The sequence below is a fragment of the Pangasianodon hypophthalmus genome, chromosome 27 (genome assembly GCF_027358585.1).
Source record: "Pangasianodon hypophthalmus isolate fPanHyp1 chromosome 27, fPanHyp1.pri, whole genome shotgun sequence".
NCBI lineage: Eukaryota > Metazoa > Chordata > Actinopteri > Siluriformes > Pangasiidae > Pangasianodon > Pangasianodon hypophthalmus.
Window position 1 is genome coordinate 6,505,649 of NC_069736.1, and position 16,952 is coordinate 6,522,600.

Here is a 16,952-nt window from a genome sequence, read left to right on the forward strand (position 1 = left end):
CTCCAAGTTGAAGTAAAACAAAATATTTTGTGGTACATCAAATTTTCTGCTGATTCCACTGCACTGTTTTCAGTATCGCTTAGACAGTTTCACTTGTGCATTTTCTTTTCCCCAACTACATGATGTGAATGTTGGCTTTGGCATGTCTGTGTGTGTATGAGTACCTGCCCACCATGTATAAGGGTGTAGAAGTGGGTTGTGCTTCATGCTCTAAGCCAAACCACATCCGCAAATACACAGCGTTTTTACCAGTGCGTGTGTGCTACATATCAGAGAAAAATAAAATATATAAAATACCATTTTAGAATCTAAAATTTGAATGACATGACAACAATAAACATTGATTAGACATGTAAACCTGGACACATTTAGCATGCTTCTGTTTAAATTTGTAAATAATTTTGAATTGAGCTATGTTTGATAAGTGCATGTATCTGCTGTCATTATGTAAAAAAACTGTTACCTAATCTTGTGTAATAAGGAAAAGGCCACTCTATTTAGATATAGATATAAAGACTTTTATCAGCACAATGCAAAAGTCACAATTTTAAACTCAGTAGCTCTACAGACAAACAATTTGCAGGCATTTTATGTTGAACTGCAAAAAAGTAGAAGGCGACCTAAGGCCAAATCAATCCTAAATGAGTCTGTGGTCTCTCTGGGATTCTCTTACATCTGGGATGGACCTGGAAGTCACACATACACTGACTCACTCTCTCTCTCTCTGTCTCTCTCTCTTGCTCTCTCTTGCTCTCTCTCGCTCTCTCCTTCTCTTGTTCTCTCTCTCTCAACACTTGCAAGTGTTCACTTCCTCTTCTGCTTCATTTTCAGCAAGCCGAAGGCTGAGTTCCAGAATATAAGATGCTGTTATGAAGTGAGAAGTGTTAACACAGTTGGGGATCAAATTAAATTATATTTCAGCACAGGTTGGATACTTTAGTGAATATTTGGTAAGTACTGATTCCTTATATCACTACTCATCTGCTTTTATGTATTTTTGCCTTCAGTAAGCATTATCTGTAATTTTCTCTTTTATGATATCGATTTTTTATTGTCCTCCACATAAATGCCTCCCCAGCTTTAAATCGACAACCTTGAATTGTCATATTTTAGCTAATGTTCTGGGAATATGCAGTTTCTAAATAATTATGTGTATGTCAGTGAATATGTTGTTGCTATTCATTTAATTATTCTCCACTTCCATTTATTAATACTTTTTTTTTTAATCTGCAAAACAAACATGCCTTTTGATTAACAAACAACTGCCCCACCCCAGTGACAGAGAGATCTGCGATCCATTTGGAGTCGATCAATAATGATATGAAAGATAAGTACAGTAATGTGGTTAGCATGCCTGCACCCTGAGCCCATTTCTCAGCTCCTTGCTCTCACGCTAATTTATGGCATTTGGTTTGTTTCACGGTTTTGATTTGCTCTTTGGAAAGGCAGTTTTTCACTAGAAGGAGATAATGCATCTAAGGCTTGAAACATGAAACTGTTATGGATTCTGGCTAATGGATAGGTTCATCATGTAACAGCAACATAAAGAAACATTAAAAATTAATATTTCAGCTTTGCCTGATAGTGCTCACAACAAGCTGACCACTATCTGTTGTTTCACATCTGAAAATGCAAGTGGCTGTTTTTGATGTTTTTATAAGAAACAGAAAGCGATTATATAGCCATTATAGTATAATGTAATTATATTGAATCTTATATACAGCTGAGCAGTTCATGGTTGTTCAAGTGCCCTATAGTGGGCTCACTGAATTATTTGCTGAATAAAACAATAATGTAAAATATTTGCTATGGCTTTAACATTCTCATCCCAATTAAACACCTATGGGAGATTTTTGAGCGACGTGTTAGACAGCACTCTCGACCGCCGTCATGAAAACTACACAACCAAAAGGAATCTCTTATAGAAGAATGGTGTTCATCCCTCCAGTACTAAGACATTTTATGTTGTTTTTTTTTCCATTAATTTGTCACTAATTTGTGCCACTGTTATTTTCTTAATGTAAAACAATAAATATAATTCTTGAATTATCTGTGGGCATTTCTGACAAGAACATGTGAACTAGAAATCACAGTGTATAGCTACTGTGTATTGCTACACAGTATATAGCTACTGGCCAAAAGTTTGTGGACACCTGACCATTACACCCATATGTCCTTGATGAACTTCCCATTCCAGATTTTGCTGTTATAATAACGTCCACTCTTCTGGGAAGGCTTTTAGAGCGTGGCTGTTGGGATTTGTGTTCATTCAGCCACAAGAGCATTAGTGAGGTCAGGCGCTGATGTTGGGTGAGGAGGTCTGGAGTGCAGTCTGCCTTCCAGCTTATCCCAAAGGTGTTCAGCTGGCTTGAGGTCAGGGTTTTGTGCAGGCCACTCAAGTTCTTCCAGACCAACCTTGGCAAACCATGTCTTCATGGTGCTTGCTTTGTGCACAGGGGTAGTGTCATTCTGAAACAGGTTTGGGCCTGTTCTTAATGCTACAGCATACAAAGTCATTCTGTACAATAATGTGCCTCTAACTTTGTGGCAACAGTTTAGAAAAAGCTCACATATGGGTGTGATAGTTAAGTGTCCATAAACTTTTGTCCGTATAGTGTATGTTGGTGGGTTAATACCATGTGAACCGTTTGCTGTGGTAACAAAATACAAACACGCTTATGATATTAGGGGTCCAGACAGTCCTAAAACCATCACTGAAACTTCTCCTTTTTTTCTCATTTGCTTTCTGCTTTTCCATCTATATAATAGTATTTGGCTTCCTCTTTATTACTGGGAAATATTTTTAGTTATCATTAATGTCATAACTGAGTTTTTTTCTTATGTTTGAAATTGTTGTGATGTTGCAGGATACGCCTACATTTCATTTTTAAAGTAGCAGGTGTTTAACAGTAAAGGTGTTGTGATATTTAATTACATTCGGCTAGTACATGAGGCTAGCTAGCTAGGAGTTGACTAATTAGTTCATGTATGCTTAAGGTTTTTTTTTCTTTCTTGCATGAATGTATGAAGGAGAAAGGTATTTTGCTAGCTAAGCCTGAAGGAGAAAGGTATCTTGCTAGCTAAGCTACTAATTAAGCTTTTTCCACCTTATGGTAAAATACCTGTATTTATAAATACATATTTACTGTAGTGCTTATCCAGTCCTCTCTGTTTTGTTTTGTTTTTTATTTGTTTTGTTTTAGTTTTTTTGACCACTGGTTGTAGACAGTAGACAGACTAAACCATGCTAACTGACAGGCTATTTAGAAGTTAGCAAGATAGCACCCTACACAAACAGGATTAGCTTGGGGTTAATAAATGAATACAACCGCTGGTTATACTGTATGTTTCAGATAACATAGCTAACATTTTATTTCATGAAATAAACATCTGAATGTCACATTTGTAAACCAGTTGCTATTTCTCTGTATTAAAAGTTATGTGTATTATGGATAATACTTATAGCAATGGTTAATACTCATAGCCACTCAGCCATTGAGAGTACACTGTATCAACACTTCAGAATAGTAACTTTCAAAAAGTCTCATCAGAAAGAATCATATACATTTCCACACTTGTGGAAAAATTCCTCAAATGTCATATGATTAAGGTTTTTAGATTTCTAGCTTTCTAAAATGAACCTCTGCTGTAGGGTTTGAAATAGGGACAAACTGAAGAACACTTTATGATATTTAATGGAAAAGTGAGCATTTGGAAAGTTACAATGTCTGACCTTCTAGTAAGAACAGCAACTAGACACATTTTGAGACATAGCCCATGGGTTGGATTTGTGTGAACAGTGTGAACAGACCTCAGTTTCGAGATATTGTTTAAAAAGCAGCACTAAGGTTTCTCTTTTTTGCTCTTTTGCTTCCTCCTTCACAGTTTCCATCTTTATTATGGGAAAAAGCCTCCTCCTTCACTCTAACATTTATTGTACTTAGGCAAATTACACTGCTCAACAAGAAGCAAACATCTTATACAATAATATATTCAGAATCAGTAAACTAATCTGACCTAGATATGAGAATGGAAACAAATATGACTCATAATGTACTGTTTGAGTCAATAACATTTCTAATATTTCTATTTTTCATCATAATTCTTGTGATGAACCTAAATTTCTCCGTCTTTACTCAGAATTGTGACACTAAAGTCAACAAGGAACAACAAAGAAAAGTATGGAACCCTTTTCTTTGGAGTCGGATGACAGGACAGATGAGGAGAGGACTAAGGCCAAAGCAACAAAAAAGGATCGCCAAGCGTGTGGAAAGACCAAAGCACCAATGGACACTGACCTCCCAGAGGACCATGGTGATTTTTCTTGCCAAGTCCGAATCAACCTCAATTTTTCAGAGTAAGTAGAAGTCATGTGTTTATTATGTACCTACAGCATGTGCAGTTGCATCACTGGAATACCAAGTGTAACATGGTTTCTACATTGGATTGATGATGAGGCATTGACTGACTGATAGACTGACAGGTGATGATGAAACTTAAAAGAACAGCTGAAGGAACCTCATGTTATTTTCACAACTAGTATTCTGAAAAATCCCACCTCTTGTGCTACAATTATTTCTACCACTTGTGCTAGGATTGGATAGTAGGTCTTCCTCACAAGCAGTCTGACAATTAAACAAATTGAGAAGCCAGAAAATAGAGAGGGCTGTCCAGCGAAAGCGATTTACCAAAATATGGGCGGGGAAAAAAATAATGTGTGACTGGTGCATTGCAAACTGTAACTGTCTATCTACAGTGATATGAATGACTTCTTGAATGCCCAACTGGCAGATTGCTTGTGAGTATGAAGTGGGAAGATATAACACATTTGCATACTTTTCTGCGTACATTTGGGTGGAAAACACCATTTCCGAGATTATCTCATCTAAGAGAGAGCTACATACTGGTCTTGCACAGTGCAAATATGTAATTGGGTGCTGTTCAGGTATTGAGCTGGCTGCCTGATCTGTACATTGTTTTATGGAACAATTCATTAATTGCACATGCTTAAACAACATCACAGGGTAGGAAACCCTTGTATTCACATTTAGAACTTGAAGTGTTATGGGCTTTGTGGCTTTATAAGTTCATTAACAATTGTTCATGTTACTAATACCGGAAATGAAAATATTTCGATCAGCCATAAAATTAAAACCACTGACAGGTGAAATGAATAACTTTGATTATCTCGTTACAATGGCACTCTCAAGGGGTGGGATATATTAGTCAGCAAGTTAACAGTCAGTTCTTGAAGTTGATGTGTTGGAAGCAGGAAAAATGGGCAAGCGTAAGGATCTGAGCAACTTTGACAAGGGCCAAATTGTGATGGCTAGACAACTGGGTATTGTGGGGTGAAAACGGCAGGTCTTGTGGGGTGTTCCCAGTATGCAGTGGTTAGTACCTACCAAAAGTGGTCCAAGGAAGGACAACTGTGAACCAGCAACAGGGTCATGGGCTCCCAAGGCTCATTTATGCACGTGGGGAGTGAAGGCTAGCTAAAATTCCCCAGATCTCAATCCGATCGAGTGGACAAACAAGTCCAATCCATGGAGGCCCCACCTCGCAACTTACAGGACTTAAAGGATCTGCTGCTAATATCTTGGTGCCAGATACCACAGCACACCTTCAGAGGTCTTGTGGAGTCCATGCCTCAATGGATCAGAGCTGTTTTGGAGGCACAAGGGGGTACCTTGGCAGGTGGTTTTAACGTTATGGCTGATCGGTGTAATATCTACTGTATATTTTCCAATAAAATATATATTTAGATGATCAGATGTGGGTCAACAGCACATCCACAGCTAAGTGAACATGAAGTGTTCATATTTGGTCTTTCTGCAGTGAAATACAAGGGATAAAAGCTGAACCAGATCAGCATGAGAAGTTTGACTTTAAGAGGCTTTTTGATGCCGTGTCCAGTGGTGATGTCAATAGGATAGAGGGCCTGGAGGATTATCTGCGTAAAACAAACAAGAAGCTGACAAACTGTGAATGTAAGAACTATATGTAAAACTCCACATATCTGTATACAGAATGCATTTACTTATAGGTGAGGAATAGGATTATTATGTCCCATATTCCTCAGATCGGCCCAATGGGAAGACAGCCCTGATGAAGGCTCTGCTAAACCTGAAAAATGGAGATAACAAAACAGTGGAGCACTTGCTGGGTATCGCAGAGAGAATGGGACATCTGGATAAGTTAGTGAACGCAGCATATACAGATGCCTACTATGAAGGTATGAATATTTGAACTTGTTTTGTTAATATCTGTAACATATATTACCAAATTTGAGTGTCTACCTACCCAATAGGTACATCATTATTATACAATATGTTTCTCATCTGTGCTGAGAAAGGTCCACCATCTACATAATATCTAGTCAGGGGTAGTCTTATGGTAGTCTGTTCTGTGCACAGACAGGGTAGCTTTGCTAACCTGTCAGCCTGTAATTGTAAATGTATACCTATAAAAAAAAAAGTGGCCCCTGAGTATATGTACATCCTTCTTGCTGCTATAACTGCCTCCGCTCTCTTGGGAATGCTTTCCATGTAATGTTGGAATGGTGCTGTGGGGGTTTCTTTCCATTCAGTCACAAGAATTGAGATTTAGTCACAAATATGTCTCCAGTTCATGCCAAAAGTGTTTGGTGAGGTCAGGTTCTTCCACTCTGCTTTCAAAAACGAACCCATCATACTATAAGAAGAAAGGCCATACTGTAAGTCCCCAAACTACCACAAAACTGTATGCTGTACATTCGTTTCTGATATCACTAGAACTTTGAACCATTTAAAAATCATCTCTAGACCATTATTTCCCCCATCACATTTTTTGCATTAGACATTACACTCAACAAAATTCAGACTTCCATCAGACTGCCTATCCATGACTTCACAGTCCAGCATCACCATAGCTAGTGTTGCTCAGATCTGATAGAGTAATGCCATCATCCCCAAGATCAGTTATGCTCTTTTGGACTCATAACTGGCATCCTCAGGATTCAAACTTGCAATTTCCCAATGAGAAGGTCAGTACTTTTCTGCTCTGCCACGCATACTGTCCCTTGTTATTTAGAGTACCATTAGCCAGTAGTGGGCATCTCTTAGTTTCTCTGTATAGAATGTGTTGGAAGAAGAAAATGTTAGCTCAAACATCCCCAGATGGCTAACTGTTGTGCAGTAGTTACATAATTACAGTGTTGTTTTTATGTGATCGGTGCAGGACAGACAGCTCTTCATATAGCCATTGAGAGGAGAAACAAGCGCTTTGCTGAGCTGCTCATTCAGAAAGGGGCTAATGTCCATGCAAAGGCCTGTGGGACATTCTTCCAGCCACTTAATGAAACATGTTTCTACTTTGGTAAGTGATGGCGAGGGAAAAAAATCCATTCCACACACACATATACACACACACACACACACACACACATATATAAAACCATGTTTTCTTAATCAATAATATACAGCATTTCACATATACATATATAAATTCCAAACCTTTTTCACAGGGGAGCTTCCACTTTCTCTGGCAGCATGTACTAATCAGAAAGATATAGTGGACCTGCTGATGGTTAAAGCAGACGTGAGGTGTAAGGACACTCTGGGCAACACGGTTCTCCATGCTCTTGTGATGGTGGCTGATAACAGCCCTGAAAATACAGACTTTGTTGTTTCCATGTATGACTATATTCTTACTAAAGACGCTGCTAAGAATCAAAAACAGAAGAAGCTAGAAGACATTAAGAACAATCAGGGACTTACTTCCATCAAGCTGGCTGCGAAGCTAGGAAAGATTGGGGTAAGTGTGTATCAGTATCTCAAAGTTACTATAAATGCTAAATAAAGAGTGACCTGATCAAGCTTCCCACATGAAATGTGGTACAATACACAATGAATGTGGAGTTTGTGCAGTTTATGAGAGATTTTCAAATCCTTCCTGGTATCCACATTTTTAGCTGTGTTAGAAGCTGGAAAAGAGGATGTGATCAGGTTAGAGAGAATCTAGGACTGACTTGAGGAACACTGATTCGTTTTAGAAGTCTTGAACAATTCTATATTTATATTGGTGGTTCCTGTTTTCAGATGGCTTATTCATTCTATTCATGTCTTGTGATGTTTTTCTCCCCTACAATTTCATCTGAAAAAAAAAAAAGAACTGGAAAATATTATCTACTATGGCAGTGTGGCAATTGCACATGACTGTACTTCAGACACTGTTCCCCTTTTTAGGTTTTGTACACTAAGGAAGCAGTTACGCAACAGCAGACATGTAGTGTGCTCTGAGATGCTTTTCTGCTCACCACAGTTGTATGTGATTATTTGAGTTACTGTAGCCTTTCTTATCAGCTCAAACAAGTCTGGCCATTCTCCTCTGACATCTCTCATCAACAAGGTGTTCCCCTTGTAGAACTGCTGCTCACTGGATGTATTTTTTTTGTTTGTTTTTCGCATCATTCTGTGTAAACTCTAGTGATTGTTAAGTGTGAAAATCCCAGGAAATCAGCAGTTTCTGAAAATTCTCAAACCAGCCCATCTGGTACCAACAACCATGCCACCGTCAAAGTCACTGAGATCACATTAAATATACTCTATGAAATTTTTTCTTTTTTTCTCTAGCTGTTTGAACACATTCTGCATCGTGAGTTCCACCAAGAAGAGTGTAGGCATCTGTCCCGAAAGTTCACTGAGTGGGCATATGGCCCGGTGTACGCTTCACTATATGACCTGGACTCTATCGACACCTACGAGCCAAACTCTGTCCTGGAGATAGTTGTTTATGGCACAGAAATACCTGTAAGAGAAGTATGCTCTACAGAAAACTGACTAATAAACTGATACGCTTAACTTCTCTTTAATGCAAAATATGCACTTACTGTACATTTTCATTATTTATGCATTCATCCTGATAATTGAGGCTGATAATTTGTTTGTAAATAAAATAGTCTTTATACTCAAGCCAACTACAATGTACAAACATCCAGGTATCCTGAACAGAGTTGGTGATGCTGTGGTCTCTTGTTTCAGAATCGTCTCGAGATGCTCCAGATTGAGCCACTTAATAAACTGCTGGAAGACAAATGGAACAGATTTGCCCACCGGATATTCCTGGTCAAGTTTATTGTTTATCTCATATATCTCATCATCTTCACAACTGTTTCTTATCACCGTGAAGAAGGGGAAGTGAGTCGAGGCCACAGCTAGTCAGATTGATTTGGACAAATAATTAAAAAAAAAACATTACTATGCATGACAAATATCATCTCAAAATAAATACCTTACCATTAACCGATCATTTTATTTGTCAATCTAGCCCCCATTTCCAATTAAGAAATATATGCAGGAAAATGAAAATGGAATTATTCCTACTGGCTACTTACTGCTTGCTGGGGAGGTCATCATGGCTATCGGATCACTCTACTTCTTCATTACAGTGGTGTGTATCATTTAATTTGGTTAAAAAAATATAAAAATGAATTAGTCTAATATAAGTCCAGTGAGGACTTCTGTTTTCTTGTAGCTGGCAGATATAAAGAGAAAGCGGCCAAGTCTGAACACACTGCTGGTAGATGGGTATTCTGAGCTGCTTTTGTGAGTGCTTGTTTTTTTTTTTTTTTTTTTAATATATATACATACAGTATATGACAAGTATTAACTAGCACAAACAGTCAAAATGCAGGTTGTGTACATTTTCCTAGTGACATATGGTATCATATAGTAGCATGTGTAACACTTAGATTCGATTTTTTTTAACCAGTATCTGTCTTCAAACATTGCAACAATTACAGTGGATATAAAAAATCTACACACCCCTGTTAAAATTGCAGGTATTTATGATATAAAAAAGTGAAACCAAGATAAATCATGTCAGGTATTTTTCCACTATTAATGTGACATAGCAACCAACAAAATTCAGGTGAAAAACAAATGGAAATGTTTTACTGAAAAAAGAAAAGAATAAAAAAAACTTATAATACCTGGTTGCACAATTGCGCATGCCCCTTAACTAATACTATGTAACAGCATTGTTTGCTTATAATACAGCACTCAGTCTTTTTGGTTAAGAATCTACCAACTTAGCACATCTTGATTTGGCAATTTTATTCCAATCTTTTCTTGCCAAAATGCTCCAAATCTATAAAATAGTGAGGGAATCTCTTGTGCACAGCCCTCTTCAAGGCATTCCACTGGTTTTGGATAGGATTTAGATCTGGGCTCTGACTGGACCATTCCCAAAGCTCGATCTTCTTCTACTGAAGCCACTGCTTTGTTGACTTGGATTTGTGCATTGGGTCATTATCATACTGAAATTGCACATTTTGTGCCAAAATAGATTGTATGGAGCTTTCCATAATTTCCTCTATCTTAACTAGAACCCCAGTAGAGCCCCAGTAGAAGAAAAGTTGCCATATAGCATGATGCTGCCATCACCATGTTTCACTGAGAGTAGGGTCTTCTGCAGGTGATAAGCTGTCTTGTTTTTGCATCTTTTAGAATTATGCCCAAAATAGTTCTACCTTCTCCCAAGTTCTACCTTGGTCTCACCAGACCATAACACATTTTGCCACATGGTTTGGGGGTGACTGTATATATGTTTTGGCAAAATCTAGGCAGCCATTTATGGTTGTTTTTGATAGTTTTTTTGTGAGGAAAAGGGCTTTTGTTTAATACGGAAGAATACAAGAGATTATTGTTGCATGCAGGGAGTGACTAGTACTTGCCAGATATTACTTATTACAGCTCCTTAAATGTTGCTGTAGGTCTTTTGGCAGACTCCCCGGTAAGTTTTCATCCTTTTGTCAATTTTGGATGGACGTCCTGTCCTGTTCCATTTTCTCCACTTGTTCATAATGGTCTTCAGGGTGTTCCATGGTACATTTAATGTTTTGAAAATTCTTTTGTAAACCTTTCCTTATCAATATCTTTCGACAGTGAGATCCCATACATGCTTTGTAAGCTCTTTGTGGACCATAGCTTCAGCAAAACCAAGAAGATGTCAAGAAAACTGTCCAGAAACAGCTGATCTTTATTTGGGATTAATCAGAATCACTTCATTCATGACAGGTATATGATAATTATTGTCCCACTATAAAAGGGTGTTCATGCTTATGCAGCCAGGTTATTGTAAGTTTTTTCTTTTATTTCATAAAACATTTCTATTTGTTTTTCACTTGCATTTTGTTGGTTGCTATATCACGTTAAAGGTGGAAGAAGTACTGACATGATTTATCTTGGTTTCATTTTTTTTACATCACAAGAAAACCTGCAATTTTAACAGGAGAGTGTAGATTTTTCTATCCACTGTAAATGCCACATATTTTTTCATGTCTTCTGGTACTGTAGTTTATTACAGGCTGTGTTCTTTATGATGTGTGCGGGGCTGTATGTCATCGGGATGCAGGAGTATCTTGCCTTCCTGGTGCTCAGTGTGGCTCTGTGCTGGGTTAATCTGCTCTACTTCTCTAGAGGAACCCGACACATGGGCATTTACAGTGTTATGATTCAGAGGGTGACTGATTTTTTTTAATTATTTATTTATTTATTTATTTATTTTGCTAAAGTTAACACACCCTGAGTAAAACATTTGACTGTTATACACTGGCTCTGTCTCCATCTTACACTGCTGAGCATCTCAGGTTAGGCCTACATATTCATACTCCTTCCAATCTGTTTACTAGATGATCCTTAGCGACATCTTGCGCTTCCTCTTTGTCTACATGGTCTTCCTCTTTGGATTTTCAGCAGGTACCATTTATTCAATTGTCATTCTCTGATCCACAAAAGGTCATTCCAGTCACTAAAGTGTTTCTTTTCTTTTGTTCTCCAAACAGCTGTGGTGACTCTACTTAAAGATGACTCTGAAGTACCTAATGCATCAGCCCAGAAAAACAATACACGTGGACGGTCTTTTTTTACAGACATTCTGAACACAACAGAAGGCTGCAAAAAACCCACCTTTAAAAGCATCGGCTTCACCACTCTGGAGCTGTTTAAGTTCACTATAGGCATGGGTGACCTGGAGTTCACAGAGAAGTATGAGTATAAACATGTATTTTATGTGCTCCTCATATCCTACATTGTGCTCACCTACATTCTGCTGCTGAACATGTTGATTGCTCTGATGAGCAAAACTGTGGAGAAGATGTCCAAGGAAAGCACCAGTATCTGGAAACTGCAGGTATACATATAGCATCCACAGGAATAATTGTCACTCTCATGAAATGAAAAAACAAATGAAAATTATTATATGAAAATGAATAATACCTGATATTTTAAGCTTATGATTCACTGTGGGGATCGACAACCATATGTCTCTTTTTGCATATGTGCAACCTCATATTTGTAGAAAATATTTGTATCTGAAGAAACCAGAAGCTTGGAGCCTGAGAGCAATTTGAAAACAGAATTTTTTCAAGAAAGATAAATTTAGATAAGTTTACTTTAAAAATGTGTTCTTTGGTAAACTGTTTGTCTCTTATTATTGTGTATAATATTTATTTTATAAAATCATTTATATGAACAGTGCCAAGATTACTTCAGGTAGAATGATTATGGGTGAATTGTTTATCGGCTCTGTAGTTAACATAAAAATGTGAATGTGGTTCCATTATTGGACCAAAATTTGCAACGTATAACATGGTACTTGTTTAACATGTCAGTCTTTGGTAAGGATATGTCACACTGTGAACTGTTTAACAGTAAATACGTGTTTTCCCAGCGTGCCATCACCATCTTGGATCTGGAGAGATATGCATGCTGTCTGAGGATGAAGTTGCGTTCAGGAGTGAAGAGGAATCTGGGCAAAAAAGAGGAGGACTGGCGCTGGTGTCTCAGGTGAAAGAAACAATTTTTGTAGCTATAGATGTATGGATAGTTTGACAGGAAAGAGAAAGGTGACATGGTGTGGCACTTCTGGAACAATTTAGAGGATGGTTTATCAGTTCAATGTATAATGTGTAATGTCACCTGAAGTAAAATGTAATAAAAAAAAAAAAAGTACTGAATATTAGTCTCATTTGTTCCTAATGCATTAAAATTACTCTAAAGTAAAAATTAAAGAACTGGATCTCATGGGAAAATATTTTATGAATTCAATCAAACAAAGTAATGCAAATGTATGGGGAAAAAAATACCTAAACTTAAACTTAAAACCTTAAATCCTTAAATAATCTTAAATCCTAAAACTCTGAAAACTGTAACCATTTTCAAACAAATTGAGACTTGTACATTTTTATAAATTTACATGTAAGACCATATTAAAATAAGTCCTGACTTCTAATTTCATTTAAGATGGTACTTTATAGCTTGCACTCAGGTATGGTTTTGACTACCAACTTCCACTTTTAAATCAATTACCTTTCAATACAACTTTATTTGTATAGCATTTTTAACAATACGCATCATCACAAAGCTGCTTTTACAGAAATCCGGATATAGATTTAGATCCCAGAGGTGACAGAGGCAAGGAAAATCTCCTTGAGATGAGGGAGAACAGAGAGTTTTAGCTGAGTAAGATTCTTTCCTGTGTAGAAGGACAGCACTTGGAGCAGTCACCTGACCACTTTGATTTTACAATACACTCGAATAAAGTATCTCTAACCATAACACAGTTCTTTGGTAAATTGATTATCACCACCCAACTGCTTTTAGATGGTGGGCAATAATTGGTGCATTGTGCATTTTGCAGAGTGGAAGAAGTCAACTGGAAAAAATGGAACCGCAACCTGGCCATCATCAGCGAGGATCCTGGCGAATGCAACTCAGTAATGCGAACTGAACCTCAAAGAGGTAATCATCATAAAAAAATCTATGGTGCAAGTATATGTGGTGAGGCTCAAAATAAATACCTAGTAGTATCTTGACGGATTTAAGGCTTAGCCCTTAATAATATGTAAGAAATGTATGTTTTGTTGCATATGATGTGTTGTGTATCACTCTTTCCAGAGCCCAGCCGGCGTGGGTTCCTACGCGAAGTCAGCCGACGAAGGACCAACACTCGCAACACTCGTAAATTTCTGGCAGGGCAGGAGACAAAACCCCTGGCAACCAGCTCAGTGTAACTGGGAACTACAGAAAATATTTTTGAGCACTGATCCAAGCTATTTTGTCTGGTGCACCTTTAAATTGTTTAGGCAATCATGGAGGCTTTGGAGGACTATTTTCTGAGAGCTATTAAACTCATAAATATTTGCACATGGCACAATGTCACACAGCCAGCACTTACTAAATACATTTCTGACACAGTGTTTTCTGTATTCAGCCACTAATAAAAATAACCTATAGAGGTCAGCAACTAGCAGCTCATAGACCAAATCCAGTCTATAGACTTAAAACATAACACGCAAATTTGCACTCTAATCCAAGTAATGTAATGAGGCAGTCAAAAATGGAGGAAGGGCTCATTGTAGCAATACAAAATATTAGCGTTATATTTATCTAATATAATTGCGTGTTAGTGGATTATAAATTGTCAGAAGTAAGCTGCAAGGTAGTGCATAGAACATTTTACAGGCCTCTTTGTGTATGCAGGTATACAATTTGCAAGTCGGTTAACTATATGGCTAGCTACTAATGCCAAATCTCAATGTATACAACTTTTTTTTTTATTTTATACCTATTAATTTGAGTGCTCAGGCTCAGGTCAAAGTCTGGAACATGTTACTGCAGCAGTTTTGCCACATCCTTTTAAGCAACACAGGAGCGGAAAACTTTGGAAAATATGAATTAGTGTTGAACACATGACAGGCAAGTGTTACTGTATGAAATATAAGAGCTTATCAGGTTACAGTCTGCAGATTCAGGCCATGCAGCATTGGGTTTATTAGTGGAAGGTAGGCAGTGTGTATGGATGGTGGTGTTTGTATATTCTGCATAATCTGCATATTCAATAGAATCTGAAATAATTGAAGAGGGTAAAATTGGAGCCACTTCTTTTGTCTAAAGTTTTGGCTGACTTAAAGGCAGATCACTTTCATTTTAAACGTAAGTTAAAATCAATATGTCAGTGTTGATATTGTCTTGATATGATCTGTTTTTGAGGATTAGTATTCTATTTAAATAGTCCTTACTTTAAATAAATAAATAAATAAATAAATAGAAAATATGTAATGACAATGTTTCTTTGAAAAAAAGTTATTCTTAGCCACACTATGTAAATATTATAATCCACTCAATGATCCATATGGAAATTATACACTGACATATGTTGGATATGAATACTGTGCATTTTCAACATGTAATTTGTACAGTTGTAATAAATTTTGATTATTAACCAATATAAAGAATGGCCTCATTGTGCACAGTGATGTTAACGGAAGTCTTGCTTGGTTATGCTGCTCTCTTGTGGTATGGTGGAGCTGCTGCTCACAGTTCACTGTAAAGGCGAGATTGAGACAACATACTGGGTGCTTTTAAAGTTGTTTGTCTTTCTGAGCTGCTGATATGATACATTTATTCATCAGTTTCCTGGCTGTCACTGCAACTGTGCCGTCTGTCAGATGTGGCTAGATATTTAACCTGTTATGGTTTTGTGACCTCCTTTCATTTCTACAAGAAAACCGTAGATATATGAAACATCTATCTATGGGCAAAACTGGAAAATATGTGTAGCGAGAGAATCCACCTAGTTATCTTTAAAGATGAATTTAACTCATACTATGAAATTGAAAGAGAAAATTCCACTCAGAAAACAGAAAATGTTTTATACAGTATGTTTTGGTTTTTTTTTTAATATTTTGCTAAAACTTTATATTAAGGTTCCTCCATGTAATGGTTTGTAATGATTCCAAAGTAACAAAGCAATGTAGAGCATCTTTGCCAGCTAGTTTCTGTTGGTAGAATGGAAACAGTTTCTGAATTACAGATACTAATGCAACATAGGCATGAACAATGAGGTAATTAGAAAATCTCAAACATTTATTGATCAATTTTGTCAATAATAAGGAAGCTGGAAAATAACTCACCAGCTGGCAAGCATGGTTGACCAGCTTGACCAGCTGTTTCAGCAGCTGTTAGCTGTTCAGACCAAATTCGATTCTTCAACAGGCTTTGCACTTTCCAATTTGTCTGTAACATGACAGCATGTTGAAACTATTTACTGAAACTTAAACACATGCACAGAGGTTTGTTTAAATGCCAAGTTTAACCCATGCTTGCTTTTATTTTGTGCATGACTATGAAGGCAGCATAACTTGGGATAACTTGGATTATATCATGTTAATAAATATTCATAATCACCTCTGGTCTACAGATGTAAATGATGGAACCTCAAATACGAAAACTGCCAACAAACCACCACATCATATTAACTGAAGGTTGAGTTCAATATTAACCACTGTAGATGTATTTTTCCTCCCGTAAATATTGGTATTCATTATTTGATTTACTTCATTCATTATTTTTTAAAATACATTAGTCAGAGTGTTTTGTTGCTGAATTTTGTGGTCATTTATGGTTAACAGAAGTCATAATATTAACCATGAACCATGAAAGAGTCCCGAAGTGGATGGGATTCTCAAGGACTCGTAATAAATTTTGCATTTTTAACATTTTTCAGAGATATGAAGGAAGAACAGAGAGTGCACCTGCAAACGACCCAGAAATTCATGGAACGCACCTGTGCATGCAATTCTGTAAAGTCCGAGTTATTTTTCTTTCCTGCTGTTATGCTCAGTCTGGGTTTTTTTTTTTTTTGTATCACTTGCACTTGCTTTTGCATGTATAATTGATTTTTAAACATATTTGGGGGGAAAAAATATGCCTGGTCGATATTACTCACACTGAGCTTCACCAGGCTGTCCCGCTGTGCCCTTTTTATGCAATTCCCATTTCCATTCGCTTCAGACGGCTCCAATATGCCCCGACCTGGACTTTTTCAGAGCTGCCCCAGTCTGTGCTATTTCCTGCTGCCATGAGCCTTTGATTTACGGCCCTATTGACTCAAATCGACGCAGTTCATCC

General features: G+C 37.3%; 1 protein-coding gene across 1 annotated transcript; it reads left to right on the forward strand.

The window, feature by feature from the left end:
* The first annotated feature begins 404 nt into the window (after nt 1-404).
* LOC113531597 (transient receptor potential cation channel subfamily V member 1) lies at nt 405-16,952 on the forward strand. The gene is made up of 16 exons (XM_034300947.2): nt 405-950; nt 4,141-4,357; nt 5,839-5,990; nt 6,083-6,235; nt 7,219-7,356; nt 7,505-7,794; nt 8,613-8,789; nt 9,021-9,176; nt 9,307-9,429; nt 9,514-9,584; nt 11,337-11,502; nt 11,672-11,738; nt 11,825-12,171; nt 12,712-12,827; nt 13,681-13,781; nt 13,938-16,952. Exons 2-16 carry the CDS (start codon nt 4,182-4,184, stop codon nt 14,051-14,053), a joined length of 2,349 nt encoding a protein of 782 aa, XP_034156838.1. The 5' UTR covers nt 405-950; nt 4,141-4,181; the 3' UTR covers nt 14,054-16,952.